This window comes from Tachysurus vachellii, chromosome 20, assembly GCF_030014155.1.
Source record: "Tachysurus vachellii isolate PV-2020 chromosome 20, HZAU_Pvac_v1, whole genome shotgun sequence".
NCBI lineage: Eukaryota > Metazoa > Chordata > Actinopteri > Siluriformes > Bagridae > Tachysurus > Tachysurus vachellii.
This window is the reverse complement of record NC_083479.1, coordinates 18,443,220-18,457,492: the sequence shown is the minus strand read 5'-3', so window position 1 is coordinate 18,457,492 and position 14,273 is coordinate 18,443,220. Positions and strand designations below refer to the sequence as shown.

The window sequence follows — 14,273 nt, the reverse complement described above, 5'->3', positions numbered from 1 at the left end:
CTTAACGATTTACAGCCTTTATGCTAATTTAGTTTGTTGACGATTCCAAATCAAATAACCATTCAAATAAACATTTCCATGCCATAAAAACCGAACGAGTAACAGATCACAGATAGAAGATCAGTAAGTTCTCAGATGGACCTTATAGCTGCTGATCTCAGCCCAGTGATTCTTCAGACTGTAGCTGATCTCACATCAAGGCAGGGAAGGAGTGGCACAGATGATGACATCAGGATGCAAGGACGGTCCAGGGATGAAGGTTACCTGTCACAGCGTTTGCATGTTGCCAGAGCAGAAAAAAACGTGAAAGGAGAGTGAATGAAGGAGTCAGAGACAAGAGGATGTCAGGTATCACTCTGAATACTCAAAATTCCACCAGGCCATTAATATTGCACAGTGACACTGTAAAGCCGTGTGTGTGCGCGATTCTGCTACTCCACTGCTGTTAAAGTGTGTTTGTGGGGGAGTGTGTGTGTGCTGTAACTGATGCCTGTGTGTGCAGCAGTCCATGCACCACCTGCTGTGTCTCAAAGCCTCGGAGGAACATTACAGAAAGCTCCAGGATGCGCGTGTCTCATTTATCCAGCAAAACACAACTGCTTCTGTTCCGTTTTTCGAAGGTCACGCAGAAACACTCACTGGCTGATCCATTTTTATATCGGTTGATGACTCAAAACAGAGCCGGGTTGTAGTTTTAATGGTATTGGCTGGGGTAAAGTACGCTGTGCCAAATTGGCAGCTAAGATGAACACTACATCTAGTGCCAAAGAGCAGTTAATATTAATGTAGTATACTATATAAAGTATGTGTAAGAGTGTATGTGTGTGTGTGTGTGTGTGTGTGTGTGTGTGTGTGTGTGTGGAATGTACTGAATGAACGACTGAACGATGTGATGATTCATTTGTCTGTTTTGTTTTCCCTCCTTTCCTATGTGTGTCAACCCAACCCAATAGAGCGCGAAAGTAAGTGCCTCGTGCCTCCAGATAAACACCTGCCGTGTGCATGCATCTGAAAGCTTGTCTTTCTACCCCAACAGTCTGAACACACCGCAAATGGCACTCCCTCACTCATTTGATAAGTGAAATTCATCCAGTTTCAAATTGTTTCTTCTCAATGTGTTCATGATTCTGTAACCGACACCTTGGTTCACTTTCTCCTGCGGTATTCCTATACTCCTATACTTGCAGATATTTTTGTCATAGCCGTACAAACCGATCAAAACGTTTATTGATCAATTTAAACCATTCTACACACATTTATTCAAACAGAATCCAGCTAATTAAACAGCTAAGCTACATTACAACAGTAACATGGCTAAGGTAATGGAAGTCTATCTAACCCAGAATCTTTCTTTTATTTGCCTCCAGGAAGCTTATTGCAGTTTATAGGAATCCAATAAGCATCAATTGACCAGAGACACACTAGGATGACAGTTTCTTTGCCAGCTAAGGCCTGACAAACTGGGATCCTGTTTAACATAAAAACATTCGAATCGCTTCACCACCGCAGCCGTCCGAGCAAAGAGAAAGCAAAATTGTGTCTCACAGCGACATTAGGCATCGTTAGAAGCTCATGTATGTGGAAGAGGGTAGAAAGCACTACTGTATATTCTCTTGTGTTAACCTTCAACCTCCTGATTTGCACCTGTCATGTGATAAGGGAGAGCAAATCTGGGAAAATATTGAGTCAGTGATCATAATTCATTTGGCCGCTAAATAATTTCTTTCTTTTTTCCGCAGAAAATGTATTTTTAAATCGATCTAATTTGTTTTACTATGAGATCAATAAATCAAATCTAATGTTTTCCAGCTTGTTTTTCAGATGATTTTTAAAAATGAGAAAAATGACCAGCCAATAGAACAAGACTGTAACAAACCGAGTAGAAAAAAAAAAGGTTTATTGCAATCGTGTAATAGGAAATAGATCAATTCAGTTATATTGAAGGTATTTAAATTTTGCAGTATTTTGTAAGTTTGACATTTTGAAGTAATGTTTTTCTTTATTAAAGTATTTCGCTCAGGCTGAAACGTCATTGCAATCAATGATTTTCATATCTTTATACATGTCTCTGTGCTCACCAGGAACAAGCTTAAAGTGATGCAGATGATGATATAGACTTAGACACAAAACCTAAATTTGTTTCTCTTTATTTCACACACCATTTCTTTCAGAATGAGGTAACCTTGCTTAAAGTATGTCTTTAACATTTCGGTGTGTATTTACAGATAAGATTTTAAGTGAGATAAACTTCCATTCTACTTAAGCGCAACACTATAGAAGAAAATAAGATTGTATAGATTTTTTTGTTTTTTTTTTAAATCGAACCATTTCATTAACAACTCCTAATCCAACACACTCCACAATTTTTTTAACATCTTTACCAAATGAATTTCAATTATTAATGACGGAGGGTGTTTTTCCTACCATTGCTGCATGAGTGTGATGATCTGAATTCTTTAATCAGGTAGCTACTGATTAAACTCGGGTTTGCTTCCATGAACCGAAGGATGACTGCTATAAAGCTTCAGCTCTACTGTTTCTCATCCCTCTGATTACACATATATTTAGCGACTTTACTATCTTAAAAACTATGGTGGTTCATCTTTGGGCTCATGGAACCAGATGTGCCCCTGGAGCTTCATCTGCCTTTGACTTTCCTTCCATATTTTCCTCCTCGGTGGCCCAGAGTTTGCTGAGAGCCAAGAGAAGGGTGCCATAATGATCTGGACTTGTGCAGTTTTGTAACTTCCTGTGGGCACAGGAAGAGCTGTGGACTGTATGTTGAATTGAAGGGCTGCGATACATTTTATAAGCAGACCAGCAGATGAGAAGGGAATGAGGTGTGGAGGCTCTATGACTCAGAGGGTGTGTGTGTGTGTGTGTGTGTGTGTGTGTGTGTGTGAGTGTGTGTGTTTGTGTGTTGAAGGTCAGAATATGCCTGAGGGACCCCTGCATGTCCTCGTCCATTTCCCAAATCCACACCATTCTGCTTTTGAGCCAAAACGAGCAGCTTTCTCTCTCAGCCAGCGGGAACCAGCTCACTCAAGCAGCTCTATAAATTAGATACCGGATCAACTTGAATAAACGCAGCACACTTGAGTGCATCTTCACCGCATTAGCATCCCCGATTTAACCATTTCTATTTACCCAACCGCTATGTAGTAATGTTTTATGCTATAAGACTTCAAGATTAATGGCCCTTGAACTACAGCACCTATTAAAGCTGGATATAAACCTTGTAGGTGGTCAGTAACTCCAGAACATACCTAATGGTCTGTGAGAGCCCTTCTCTTCCATTCAGGCAAGGCTGTTCATCTTAAAAACACACCAAATTCAAAATGGTCGCCACACAACAGGATTAAAGCGATGTTACAGAGACGTTGCAGAAGAAAACTCAAACGTATTTTTAGTTACTCAAATTTATATTACTTTATGAGAAGGTTAGACAGTCAGCAGCTCTGAGACGTTTGCGAGGCTAATGTAGCTAAAATGTGATGTCACTCAGACTTTCCTGTGTGGTTTAGGACACAGCACTGGCGTTACTCTCTACTCTATTTAAATGAATAGAGCAAAACTCTATTGCGACAGCCATAATCTTTGCATTCAATTTGTCAGTCGCTCTAGAATTTTAAGATCACACAAATTAACACAATATCAAATAAACTCAATATTTGGAGGATCTTAAATGGCCACAGATTAGCTGTAGATTTGGGCATATGACATCTGCACAACACACGTTCAGCTGAATCCCTCTTTCATTCACGTGTGTGGAACATGAGCACAGCTCCCACAGAAACTCATTACATGTGTGTTCACTGCTAGGAGTTAATTAGAAGAATACTGTGCTTGTGATTTCACAGATTTAAGAGGTTTTCTGCAAAAGAATCACACAAAAAACAAACAGTTTTGGCCATAGTAATCATAATAAAACGTCTCTCAGGCTTGCTGAACATAGTAATGTATTGTAGTACTACAAGCTATTATAATTATTTACTATTTTGCAACAGTATTTATTTGAAAGTGTTATTATTTGCATCAACATTATCATTGTAGTTAGTACAGGAAAATTCAGGGACAGATTTAGTCAAGATGAAAATCTTGTCGCTGAAGTACCAAGACATTTGCTATAAATTTGCTCTAAAGTACCAAGACTTTTATTATAAATTGGTTATAAATTCTATATACTATAAATTTCACATTCCTTCAGGAATCTTGATTAATCTCTTCCACTCAATCAACTTCCACAATTGTCCTGTTTTTTTTTTCCTATGCAGTATGGTGACGTTGGCGCCCACTACTGGCACTTCCTGTCATTACAGCTCAGGGTTTTCTGCAATCTAATCTCTCAGAAATTGCTCCATCTGGTCCAATCCACTCTGTATTTCCCCCAGGCCTTGATAGCAGGCTCTTTCTGATCTGTGTCATCAAATTCACGCAGACTAATTAGAGCACTTGGAGCAAATCTCTTCTCAAATCAATTCCAGAACTCGATTTTAAAAAGAAAACACAAAACATGTAGATGTGTTCCGGCTCTTTCACACCCCCCACCCACACCCCCGAGCGGTGTAAAGGCCACTTAAGCAGCCAAGTGGCTGGCAAACTCTCGCTCATAACTCAAAGCACAGTCCAGCGCTTTGCTTGCTTTTCTGCTTTCCATGCCCTTGAGGATAAAAGGGGACCGCACTTGCTTTAGTTAAGATAAGGAGCTCAGAGGAAACGTAATTGAATGGAGGATTTGAATAATTTATAGAAGCTTTATGGATCAAGCTGTGTGGGTTGGTTTAGCAAAAAAAATAAATAAATAACGTCAAACTACCTGGAAGATTTCATAGAAATTAATTCATTGATTTTTTTTCAGTCTTAGAGAGGTGTAGAATTTTTTTATTTGGATAATCCTACATATGCCAAGTGATCTGTGTTCTAGCTCTTGGTTAAAAATGACACAGTATTCAATAATTAATGACAATATCCTGAGTGGAATTAAGCTGTAGATTAGAATTAGCCCTGTATTACAATGGTTCTCCAAAATGCTCATATCGGTACCTGTATTCAGATTTAATTCGGATTCAAAGTGGGCGTGGCCCAAGATGTAAACACTAAGGGAAAAATTCAGGTAGAAATATCAGCACTGTTAGCATGGCGTTTCAGCAGATCTAGCTCCTGCTGCTTTTATTATTTGTTTGTCCCTTGTTTCTCACTATATTTTAACCAATTTTATGGTTATCTAGTTCCACTGATAAACGGATCAGTGAACTTCTCTGATCTCTGACATCGCCTTTCTAAAAAAAAAACATAGTGCGCCTCCTATTCATATATCTGTAGTTTAGATTTGAATAATGTATCTGAATAATGAATTTGGTTTTGTTTACATAGCAAATAAGAACAGATAGTGAATAGGAAGTGAACTAGTCATGAACCAAAAACAAAAAATCTCTGACACAATCGCTAATAATATTATTAAAGGATCTGACACACTCAAACATTAATTTTGTTTTTATTAGATTCTGGTTCAAATTTGTTGCTTGATGTTATTATTTCTGTTAGAATTTGGTGATTGTCTGTTTTTCTGACATTACAATAGGAGGACATAATTATCGCTAACGTACTTACAATGACATTGAATTGCAGAAAAACATCAACAAACTCAAACATTACAGATAACAGTCAGCATTTGCTGTCAGCGCCTAGGAAAAAAAACAGCAAGGGCTTCTTTTCTTGTGCACCACATTCCAACAATGTTCAAAGTCATATAATGAGAAATACAACTTAGAGTCAGTGGAGACATGGGCGCAAAAACATTGGGCCCGTTGAGTCTTTAAGTCAACTCCGAGGCGACTAGCAACAGTCTGTATGTTCAAGCACAGATGAGGAAGTGAGAAAGCTGGACAGACTAAAGGACTAAAGCGGAAGCACTCTTTTTAGGTAGAGTTGAAGGTAGGGCCCAAATCCCACTGTGTCACTAGCACGCGGATACAACAGCATTGTGGGTAATTTTGAAAATGTAATGAAAGAAGCCTAAACTCACTGAGAATTTGATATAAAATAAATCTTGTTTGCTGCTTTCAGATTGCATGTAAATTTCGGATGGAGTTTTCATTTAAAGTGTGTGTGAGTGTAAAAATACACAAACCTTATGGTGGAGGTTTTCTTACTGGTCATATTAACAAGGTCACTCGGTGACTTTGATCCTTAAAACTACAGGACTCTCCCTAGGTTGTGTTGCAGATTATGGTTTATGGGTAAACTCTGCTGCAAATGGATTCAAAAGTGGACACTTGCATGCTCTCAGGCCGCCATGCTCCGCCCCTTCCTCCATGCAAGCCTTGCATCCTCCTTCCATTTCCTTCTGTGCATGTCCCTGGACTGCTTCTGCTGCCTTCAGATTAATAATGTACGTGCCTTAAAAGTGGACAACCTAAAGACTGTGAAAGTATTGAATATATATATATATATATATATATATATATATATATATATATATATATATATATATATATATATATATATATATATAAATCCTGATGATCACTGACCACTTGCCTGTATTGGGCTCAGATTAAGAAGTGTTAAAATGGAGCAACGGAAGCTGAATGACCAAGCAAACTCTCTAGTGGACCTCGCAAAGGTAAGCGTGACTACAAACCCCGCCTTCCATTCCTGCCACACCCACCTCCAATGATTCAGTTAATGTCAGATGATTTGTGAGTCGGTCTTTCTATTGCATGCTGTAGAGACTTTCTTTTAGGTTTATAATCAAAGATGTGTGAGTCTACAGGTGTCAAATAAACAGCTCTTTATGTCTCTTATTGTGATTAGTGTCTTAGTGTCTCGTTTGAGGTTTCACTTCCTTTCTCTTATTTTGTTCCGTCACATACCGTTCATTGTTTTGTCACCGTCGCCCAATACCGTGATGCCAACACAGCTCTTTTTTTTTGCATAAAGAGGTGACCCAACTTGCAGAGCAGCAGGCACGCTGCCCACCTGACTCGGCAGAAATCGCACTGCAAACTGGGAAAGCAGACGCTCAGCGGGCTGATGAATCAGCTCAAACATGGCCACCTCCACTCCCTCTTCTCCCACACACCTTCTCTCGCTCTCTTTTTCTCTCTGAGCTCTGACATTCAGTCGACCCCATCGGTCACGTCCCAGTTAGCCGTGTCCAGCCTCTATGCTGTGTGAGTCATTAGCTAATGTTACCCTGTCGTCTCCTTTCTTGTGCCACACGTCCCGAAGAAACGTAAGAGGGTGACATTGAGCAAGCGAGTGAGGCAGCGAGGCAGAACTCAGACTCCGACTTCACACCATCTTTTTCTTGCTGGGACGATCGCCTCTCTCCATCAGAGGGCGACATAACATTAATCCTGACAGCAGATGCTTCCACCGACAGAAGCCTTGTATAATGAAGCTTAAAATAACTCTGGTAGCTGCGCAACTTCAGACTCCTTTAGTCAGCTTTCTGCAATAAATCCTCCCTGATGAGCCGAGCGTCCTCGTCCTTTTGTAACTGGTGCAGTGTAATTTAGTTCTTAAAGCCAAAAAAGTGCTACGAATGCAAATAAATGAATAAGGTAAGTAACAAACTCGACTGCCTGCAAGAACGGTTATACTCATGGGCTTAAGACCTCAGAGAAATGCCTGCACAACTGAACACCTGAACTGAACACCGTCTCCATTTTACCACAAAAGAGAAGAATGTGGTGAAGGTTGTACGGTGGTTGTGCGTGTGCAGAGAAATTTGTGTCTGCTTGGATTTAGAAGTGATTATCCAGAGCCTCTAGAGAAAGATCCTTCTGCAGATCCGGATTTGTCACGTCTCTGTGATTATTTGATTGTGAGAAGTCATCGATTGATCAGACTCCACTGCAGTGAGAGGTGATAGAAAAAGCAGGCACGTTGCGCAGCAAATGTTTCTCATTGAAACTCTATTAAAGCTGCAGAAAAGCAGGCTGAATCATTTGCGGAGCCACAGGCCTCACTGGATCAACATGGAAATCCAATCAGCCAATCACAAGTGTGATGATACAGCATGAGCTCAGTCAAGTAGCTAGCATTAACTAGGTTTTATTTGCTAGTTAGACGCCGATACCGCTAAGAGGCATTAAGAGGCTTATTTACCTGACTGAAAGCGATATCAGGTGAAAACATTCAGCTTTTCATTAGAGAGACTGCAAGCTCCAGGCATGGTGATCCATAATTAGGTGATCAAGGGAGTAAAATTCACCGTGCTCTCTGGCTGTCAATCACAGAACCTGTATGTGGAAGAAGGCCGAAAGCTCTTTCCCCTAAGTGTGTTACGCTGCCCTGCGACGCAACATGAGCAGCAGATCCAGAAAATGTTCTAAGCTGGCATGTTTACTTGTCGTGTTTACCGAGTTGAAGCTTGAAATCGTCTTGTTTTATTGGCAGATTATTGCCAATGACAATTTCTAAAAATTTTCTAAAGGAATTTTTACAAGAGGGTTGACATTTGTTTTAGTCACAGAGCGTCAGGTCACATAATGAGGTAAAAATTCCCAAATGTATTATGTATTATTGTCAAAATAATTAATAATGATCAGGAAAAATGAGATATTTAAAAAACTTCAGTAAATAAGGATTAGATTAGTGGTTGGCTGTTATAGTAAATAGTTTTACTGTGTTGCATGAATCTAATCGTGCAACTAAAATAAAGAAATAAGGTTTTAAACAATCACAAACTACTAACTGACTCACGCTTCTCTCTCCTCTTCCTGCTCTCCCCGTGGCCTCAGACTCAGAACATCATGTACGACCTGATCTCGGACCTGAACGAACGCGGTGAGGACACGGAGAAGCGGATTGCCGTGCTCGAGACCAAGTTGGAGACGTTGCTGAGTAACCTACAGGCTCTTCCAGGCCTCATCAGCCAGCTGATCAGCCAGCAGCAACGTGACTTTCTGGAGGTTCAGCTGCAGCCATACGAGCGCTCGCAGTCCGTGTCTCGACGGCGCTCTTCTTCCACGGCACCCCCTACGTCATCAGAGAGCAGCTAGAGCCCCTCGGATCCCCTCGCAGAGACCCTCCGCCATCACATGGCCGACGTGCATCTTACTGTAAAGCCTTACGGTGTCTCAATAACGCGTCATCCGTCTCCTGATGACGGGGTTGCGCAGCTGAAATGGCATACAGCTTTTAATTTGTACCTCAAGGTTCTCTTTTCTCTGCTGGCAGGTTCTCAGAGAAATTTTTCCTCAGTATAGAAGGCGGGGCTGTCCAGAAAACCCGTCCTCACACACTCATCAGGAGAGCAGTGTCACACAACCTCCATGGCGCAAAATAATACTGTGCCAGAATAGTGCTTCCCAACGGACGTCTTGCTCTTCCTGTCTGTTCGAGACTGTACGAGACTGAGTAATTCCTCAAACCAGCAGGTGTTAGACTTTTTGTTTCATCCAGCAGTCGATAGGAGACTGACCCATGACCCCTGACCCCTAACTCCTCACCCCGTCCAGAGCTAACATATAGATTTACACACTGGAGGAGAAATATATCTATATATTTTAGGTTAGAAACAGCATCAGATATTACGGTCTTCTTCTTCTGAAGCCGCCCCTTCCCAGTTATCCTCTTTCCGGGGGCCAAACGAGATCAGAAACCTTTTTTTTATTTCCAAACAATGCATCTAAAGCTATACTTGCACTTCTTATGCACTTCAATGCTGTTATATGAATTTATGTTGCTGTTTAAAACAAAAATAAAAACACATTTAGTCATTAGATTATGGCCAGAATGTATGACTGCGTAGTCTTAAAGCAGGATACGTTAGCAACTAAACGCCCCTCCTTATATTTAAATGGGACCTCAACCTGAAACTGTGCTTATTTCCTAGATTTTAGACCGCTGCTATTACTGCTGCATCATTCTCAATCTTTCAGTATGTTCTTAAAGGGATTATTTGGTGAGAAATTTTGTTTACTCAACTTTGTTTAGTTTTGCACTGCAGCTAAATGTGTAACTAAAAGACCAGACTGTATGTTATAGAGGCGGCTATCTTGCTCAACCGGAAATGTCTTTTTTCAGCACAATTTGGTGATCCTGTGGTACGTGTGGTACGACTCTTCTTCAGCTTTAGTACCTACCCACAGTTAGTTCCATATTTATAAACTTCTAAACATGGTTTCATCTAATTCTGTCAGATGACACCTCTTAGAGTTTAAAGGTGAGGTTCTGCTGGATGTTGCAGGATTATATGATACTGATTTGAGCTTAAACCTGGGAATATGGCTCATGTCTGGAATTCTACAGTTGTAAAGCTTGCTTGTTTGACACAGTGCAGCAGGTAAAGTCACCACCTCACACATTCATGTCTGTGACGTTTCTGCTTGGTTCTTCTCCGGGTTTTTCTACAATTAACTTAACAAGATCATGGCTTTAAATTGGACATAATGTTCCGGGGACAGGTTCCGGATCCTCTGGGACCGTGATCCTCATACAATATGAATAAAAAAAGTAAGTAGTATAATGTTGTTAATTAAAGCAAGTAATTTATACAAATATTTTTAAATAAAAGAACTTAGATGAGGCAGACTTTTATTACATTATATCGTCCAATCAAGCAAGAGACAAAGTGACAAACAAATTCGGTTCAAACGATCATTAAATAAGTAAAGGACTCCTCTGACCAATCATATGGTGTGTTTGGTCCAATTTTTCTTCAGTTCCCCACACAGGAACTTCAGTTAGTACAATCTGCCAAAAATAGTAGACAAACTTCTACCCATGGTTTCATCTTATCCTGTTCTGTCCTGAGATGTTACAAGAAGTAGCAGAAATGCTAGTCTGGTGCGTGCACGTGCAATACAATTAGCTTGCTTTGCTAGTCTTCCAGTGTAACAGGTAAATCAAACAACTTATCTTTAAAAGCTGTAGAAGTTAATGCTGTATTAATTAATACGTATTAGAGGTTAATGCTGTTTTTTATCAGAATTGGTAAAAAAACAGGAGACGTTAGAGCAGACACGTGTTAGCATGAGTGTGATTGACCTGTTAGCTACATAGCCCTCATAGCTGCAGTGCAAATCTGGAAAAGGGGGAATGAACAAATTTTGGTGTAACTGGAGAAATAGTTTGATTTCTTGTCAAACTATTCTTTTAATAGCAAAGTGCATCTCTCTCGCTCTCTCTCTCTCTCTCTCTCTCTCTCTCTCTATTCAGCAGTCGAGAACAAGTTGTCAGCTTAGTGTTCTGTTCGTCTCCAAAATCTCAATGAACCCCACATTCACCACCGGATGCTATTTCTGGATGTATCACATCTGTCTAAGAGCAGCAAATAACTTTATTCGGAAATGCCTATTTTTATACTCGTGAGGACAAGCACACCACCGAAAATCCGTCTCTGTCAAAGAACACAAAACTGTGGCCGAAAGCGAGGCTGGCAATCGGAACCAAAGCTGTGAAAACCTGCGAGAGCTCGACCGACCCTTCGACAGCTTCCTGTAGGGGTCCTGGAAAACCATCCCGAGGTTCTGTCCCAGTGTAGCAGCATAATGTGACGACATTACTGTGACTTTAAATGGGACAAACACGTCGCATGAGCGTTAATGCAGAGATTCAGGCGTCACATGACTGTCACAAGCAGCCATGGCTCACGGGATGGAGGAACAGTTTTCCACCCGGGTTAGGTCTAGTCTTAGACGACAAAATAGAGAGGATCTTACACTCCATGATCAGCGTAAGATAGCAAAGATTCAGCAGTTCAATTAAAATGTTCAGTGTTGTCACCTGACGAAACCAGCGCAGTTCTGTTTTCAAACTGTGCAAATCGGATGTATCACGTCATTATCGTGCATTTTGTTTTTAGGTTGAGTGCAAAAGTTTGCATCCCCTGTGTTTTCAACATATTTGAGAAAAACAAATATACATGCATCTTTTTTTAATGTTTCATGACCTCGGTTTTATTCTTCACAGATAGGACCTTAGAGAGAACCTTATAATGATAATATCATGATTTATTTACAAATTCTAGATTTAAAAATGGAAGCCAGGTGAATCGTCTATGCATCAGTTCACAACAACACACTAAAAAAACGATTGTTTTTAGGACCTTGAAACAGCACTGATAAACTTAAGGAGAAACTTCTCAGTTGATCAGAATGATATTTATTTCTTTAATGATTTAAGCTGAATTCATCTCATCAGATCAGAGACTAGCTACAACGCTCGAGACATTCGCTAAGTTTTGTCACAGACTTGTGACTTGTTTATTACTTGTTTATTGTCTCCCCTTTTCTGTCTGACAACGTGGCTTGTTTTTAAAGTTGATCTAAGTAGATAAGGTTTCTTCTTCGCTTCAGGTATATCTGATCTCTTTCAAGTCCATATCAATGGTCAGTGTTAAGGCGAAGCAACTAAAGGTTCAGTGTTAAAATATATTTAGATTTTCTATTTTTCTTGTATTTCAGTGATATTTTTATCTTTAATGGAAGATTTTATTGGAATACTTTTGCTGATGTGACCGGAGGCGTTAGGAACGGATGAACACACTCCTGACCATGTGGATATTTATTTATAATAATAATAATAATAATAATAATAATAATAATAATAATAATAAAAAATAATAATAATATTGTGGAACATCCACAATAACAGAAACATTCCTGTTATCACTTACCTCACAGCAAAGATTTCCTAACCAGCATTTCTGTCTCTCTTTGTAACTCTCTCTGTCTCTCTTGGTCTATCTCTTCCACCCTCTCTTACTCTTATTCCTCCCTTATTCTCTCCCCCTCCTCTTTATCTCTCTATCTCTCGCTCTCACTCTTCTCTCACTTCTACTCACCATTTTTTCTCTTCTACTTTCCCTCTCTCTCTCTCTCTCTCTCTCTCTCTCTCTCACCCTCCTCTACCTCCACTCTCTTCTACTCTCTCTCTTTCTCTCTCTCTCACACGATTTTACATAGATTTTAAACAATCACCTTCTAACACTGTGCAGCAGTTTCTTTTTAATCCATATATCGTTAGTCTTAACATTACATTACATTAACATTCACAATAGCATGTTAGTGGGGCGTTTGAATATAAACTTTAAGCCGTTGCTGTTTTACAGATGTGACCAATCACATGCCAATCTTCTGACCAATCAGATGAGAGAACTGAACCGTGCTGTAGTGTAAAGACTCTTAATGTGCATGTCTCTTTATTCGTTTTCTCACTATGTCCATGTGCGTCTTCATATAAACTTATTCGAGATTATTTACATCATATACAGAAAAGGAGATGCAAACTTTTGAACTGATATCGTTTTACGTCTTTCACTGTTAATATTTTAAACGACACTATTCGTCCTTTTTGTTCATTGTAGCACCGAAAGAAACATTTTCACTCAGCTTTCATTTTACATCTTTTTAATTATATTATACATCACTTTTCATTTTTATCCCCCAATTTATTCACTGTATCAATCTGTCTCACAATAAAGACTTTATCATTTTATTTGTACAAAATCAGACGGTTGAAATGATGCTACAGTTCAGCTCAGATGACTTAAAGGTGCGGTTTGTCATTTTTACACAGTCCTTCTAGACCTGCAATAATCATATACCTTGAAAAAAAAAAAGCTTAGAACAATCATGACTCCAAGTTTTCCCATGTAATGAATTTGGCTAATTTGTTTTTGGACCAGAAATGACCCTTATTCCCTCCATAGCTGAAATGTCTCAGCTTCTCCGCTTAGTTCCTACTCCAGTGTAGAACTGGATAGTCCTGCATCGTAGTGTTTGTGTGATACGGACAATGCAGAGAGGGGGATTATGGGTAATCATAGCACACGGGGGCACAGTGATGAGCAGGCATGCACATCAACCTTTCTACAGCTTATCTACGATGCTGTACTTCAAACAGTCTTCATGTAAATGCTGATTGTTCGAGGTGGGCTTGCGTACCTGGAAACATCATAAGATATTGTGTCATTTCTTTTGAGGAGGGTTTTTGTGTTTGTTGCGGCTTGGATTTGCTGAAGCTTTTTTCAAAATGTAGTTGTTTTTGCGGAAAACTACACAAATCTGTGAAATCACAAGTGCAGTATTCTTCTTTTAGACTCCAACCAGTGACGACACAGATATAACGAGTTCCTGTAAGAGCTGTGCTCATGGTCTACACACATGAATGGAGGAGGAATTTGGCTCAATGCGTGTCATGATGTCACAAATCTGTGAAACATTTTCAGCCATTTTGAAAAACTGCAAGCTCTTCTGAAATTCTGGGAGTTTTCTTTACTACTACTAAAAACGTAAAATCCTGGAGGGACACAATAC

The 14,273-nt window shown here is 39.8% G+C and overlaps 1 protein-coding gene across 1 annotated transcript in view; it reads left to right on the top strand.

Annotated features, from left to right (window-relative positions):
- Window positions 1-10,646, top strand: part of kcnn2 (potassium calcium-activated channel subfamily N member 2) — a 43,435-nt gene extending 32,789 nt beyond the window's left edge. Inside the window, 2 exon segments of the mRNA XM_060895695.1 lie at window positions 6,556-6,625; window positions 8,751-10,646. Of these exon segments, the coding sequence (XP_060751678.1) occupies window positions 6,556-6,625; window positions 8,751-9,011 (331 nt within the window). The 3' untranslated portion in view covers window positions 9,012-10,646.
- Window positions 10,647-14,273: the final 3,627 nt, after the last annotated feature.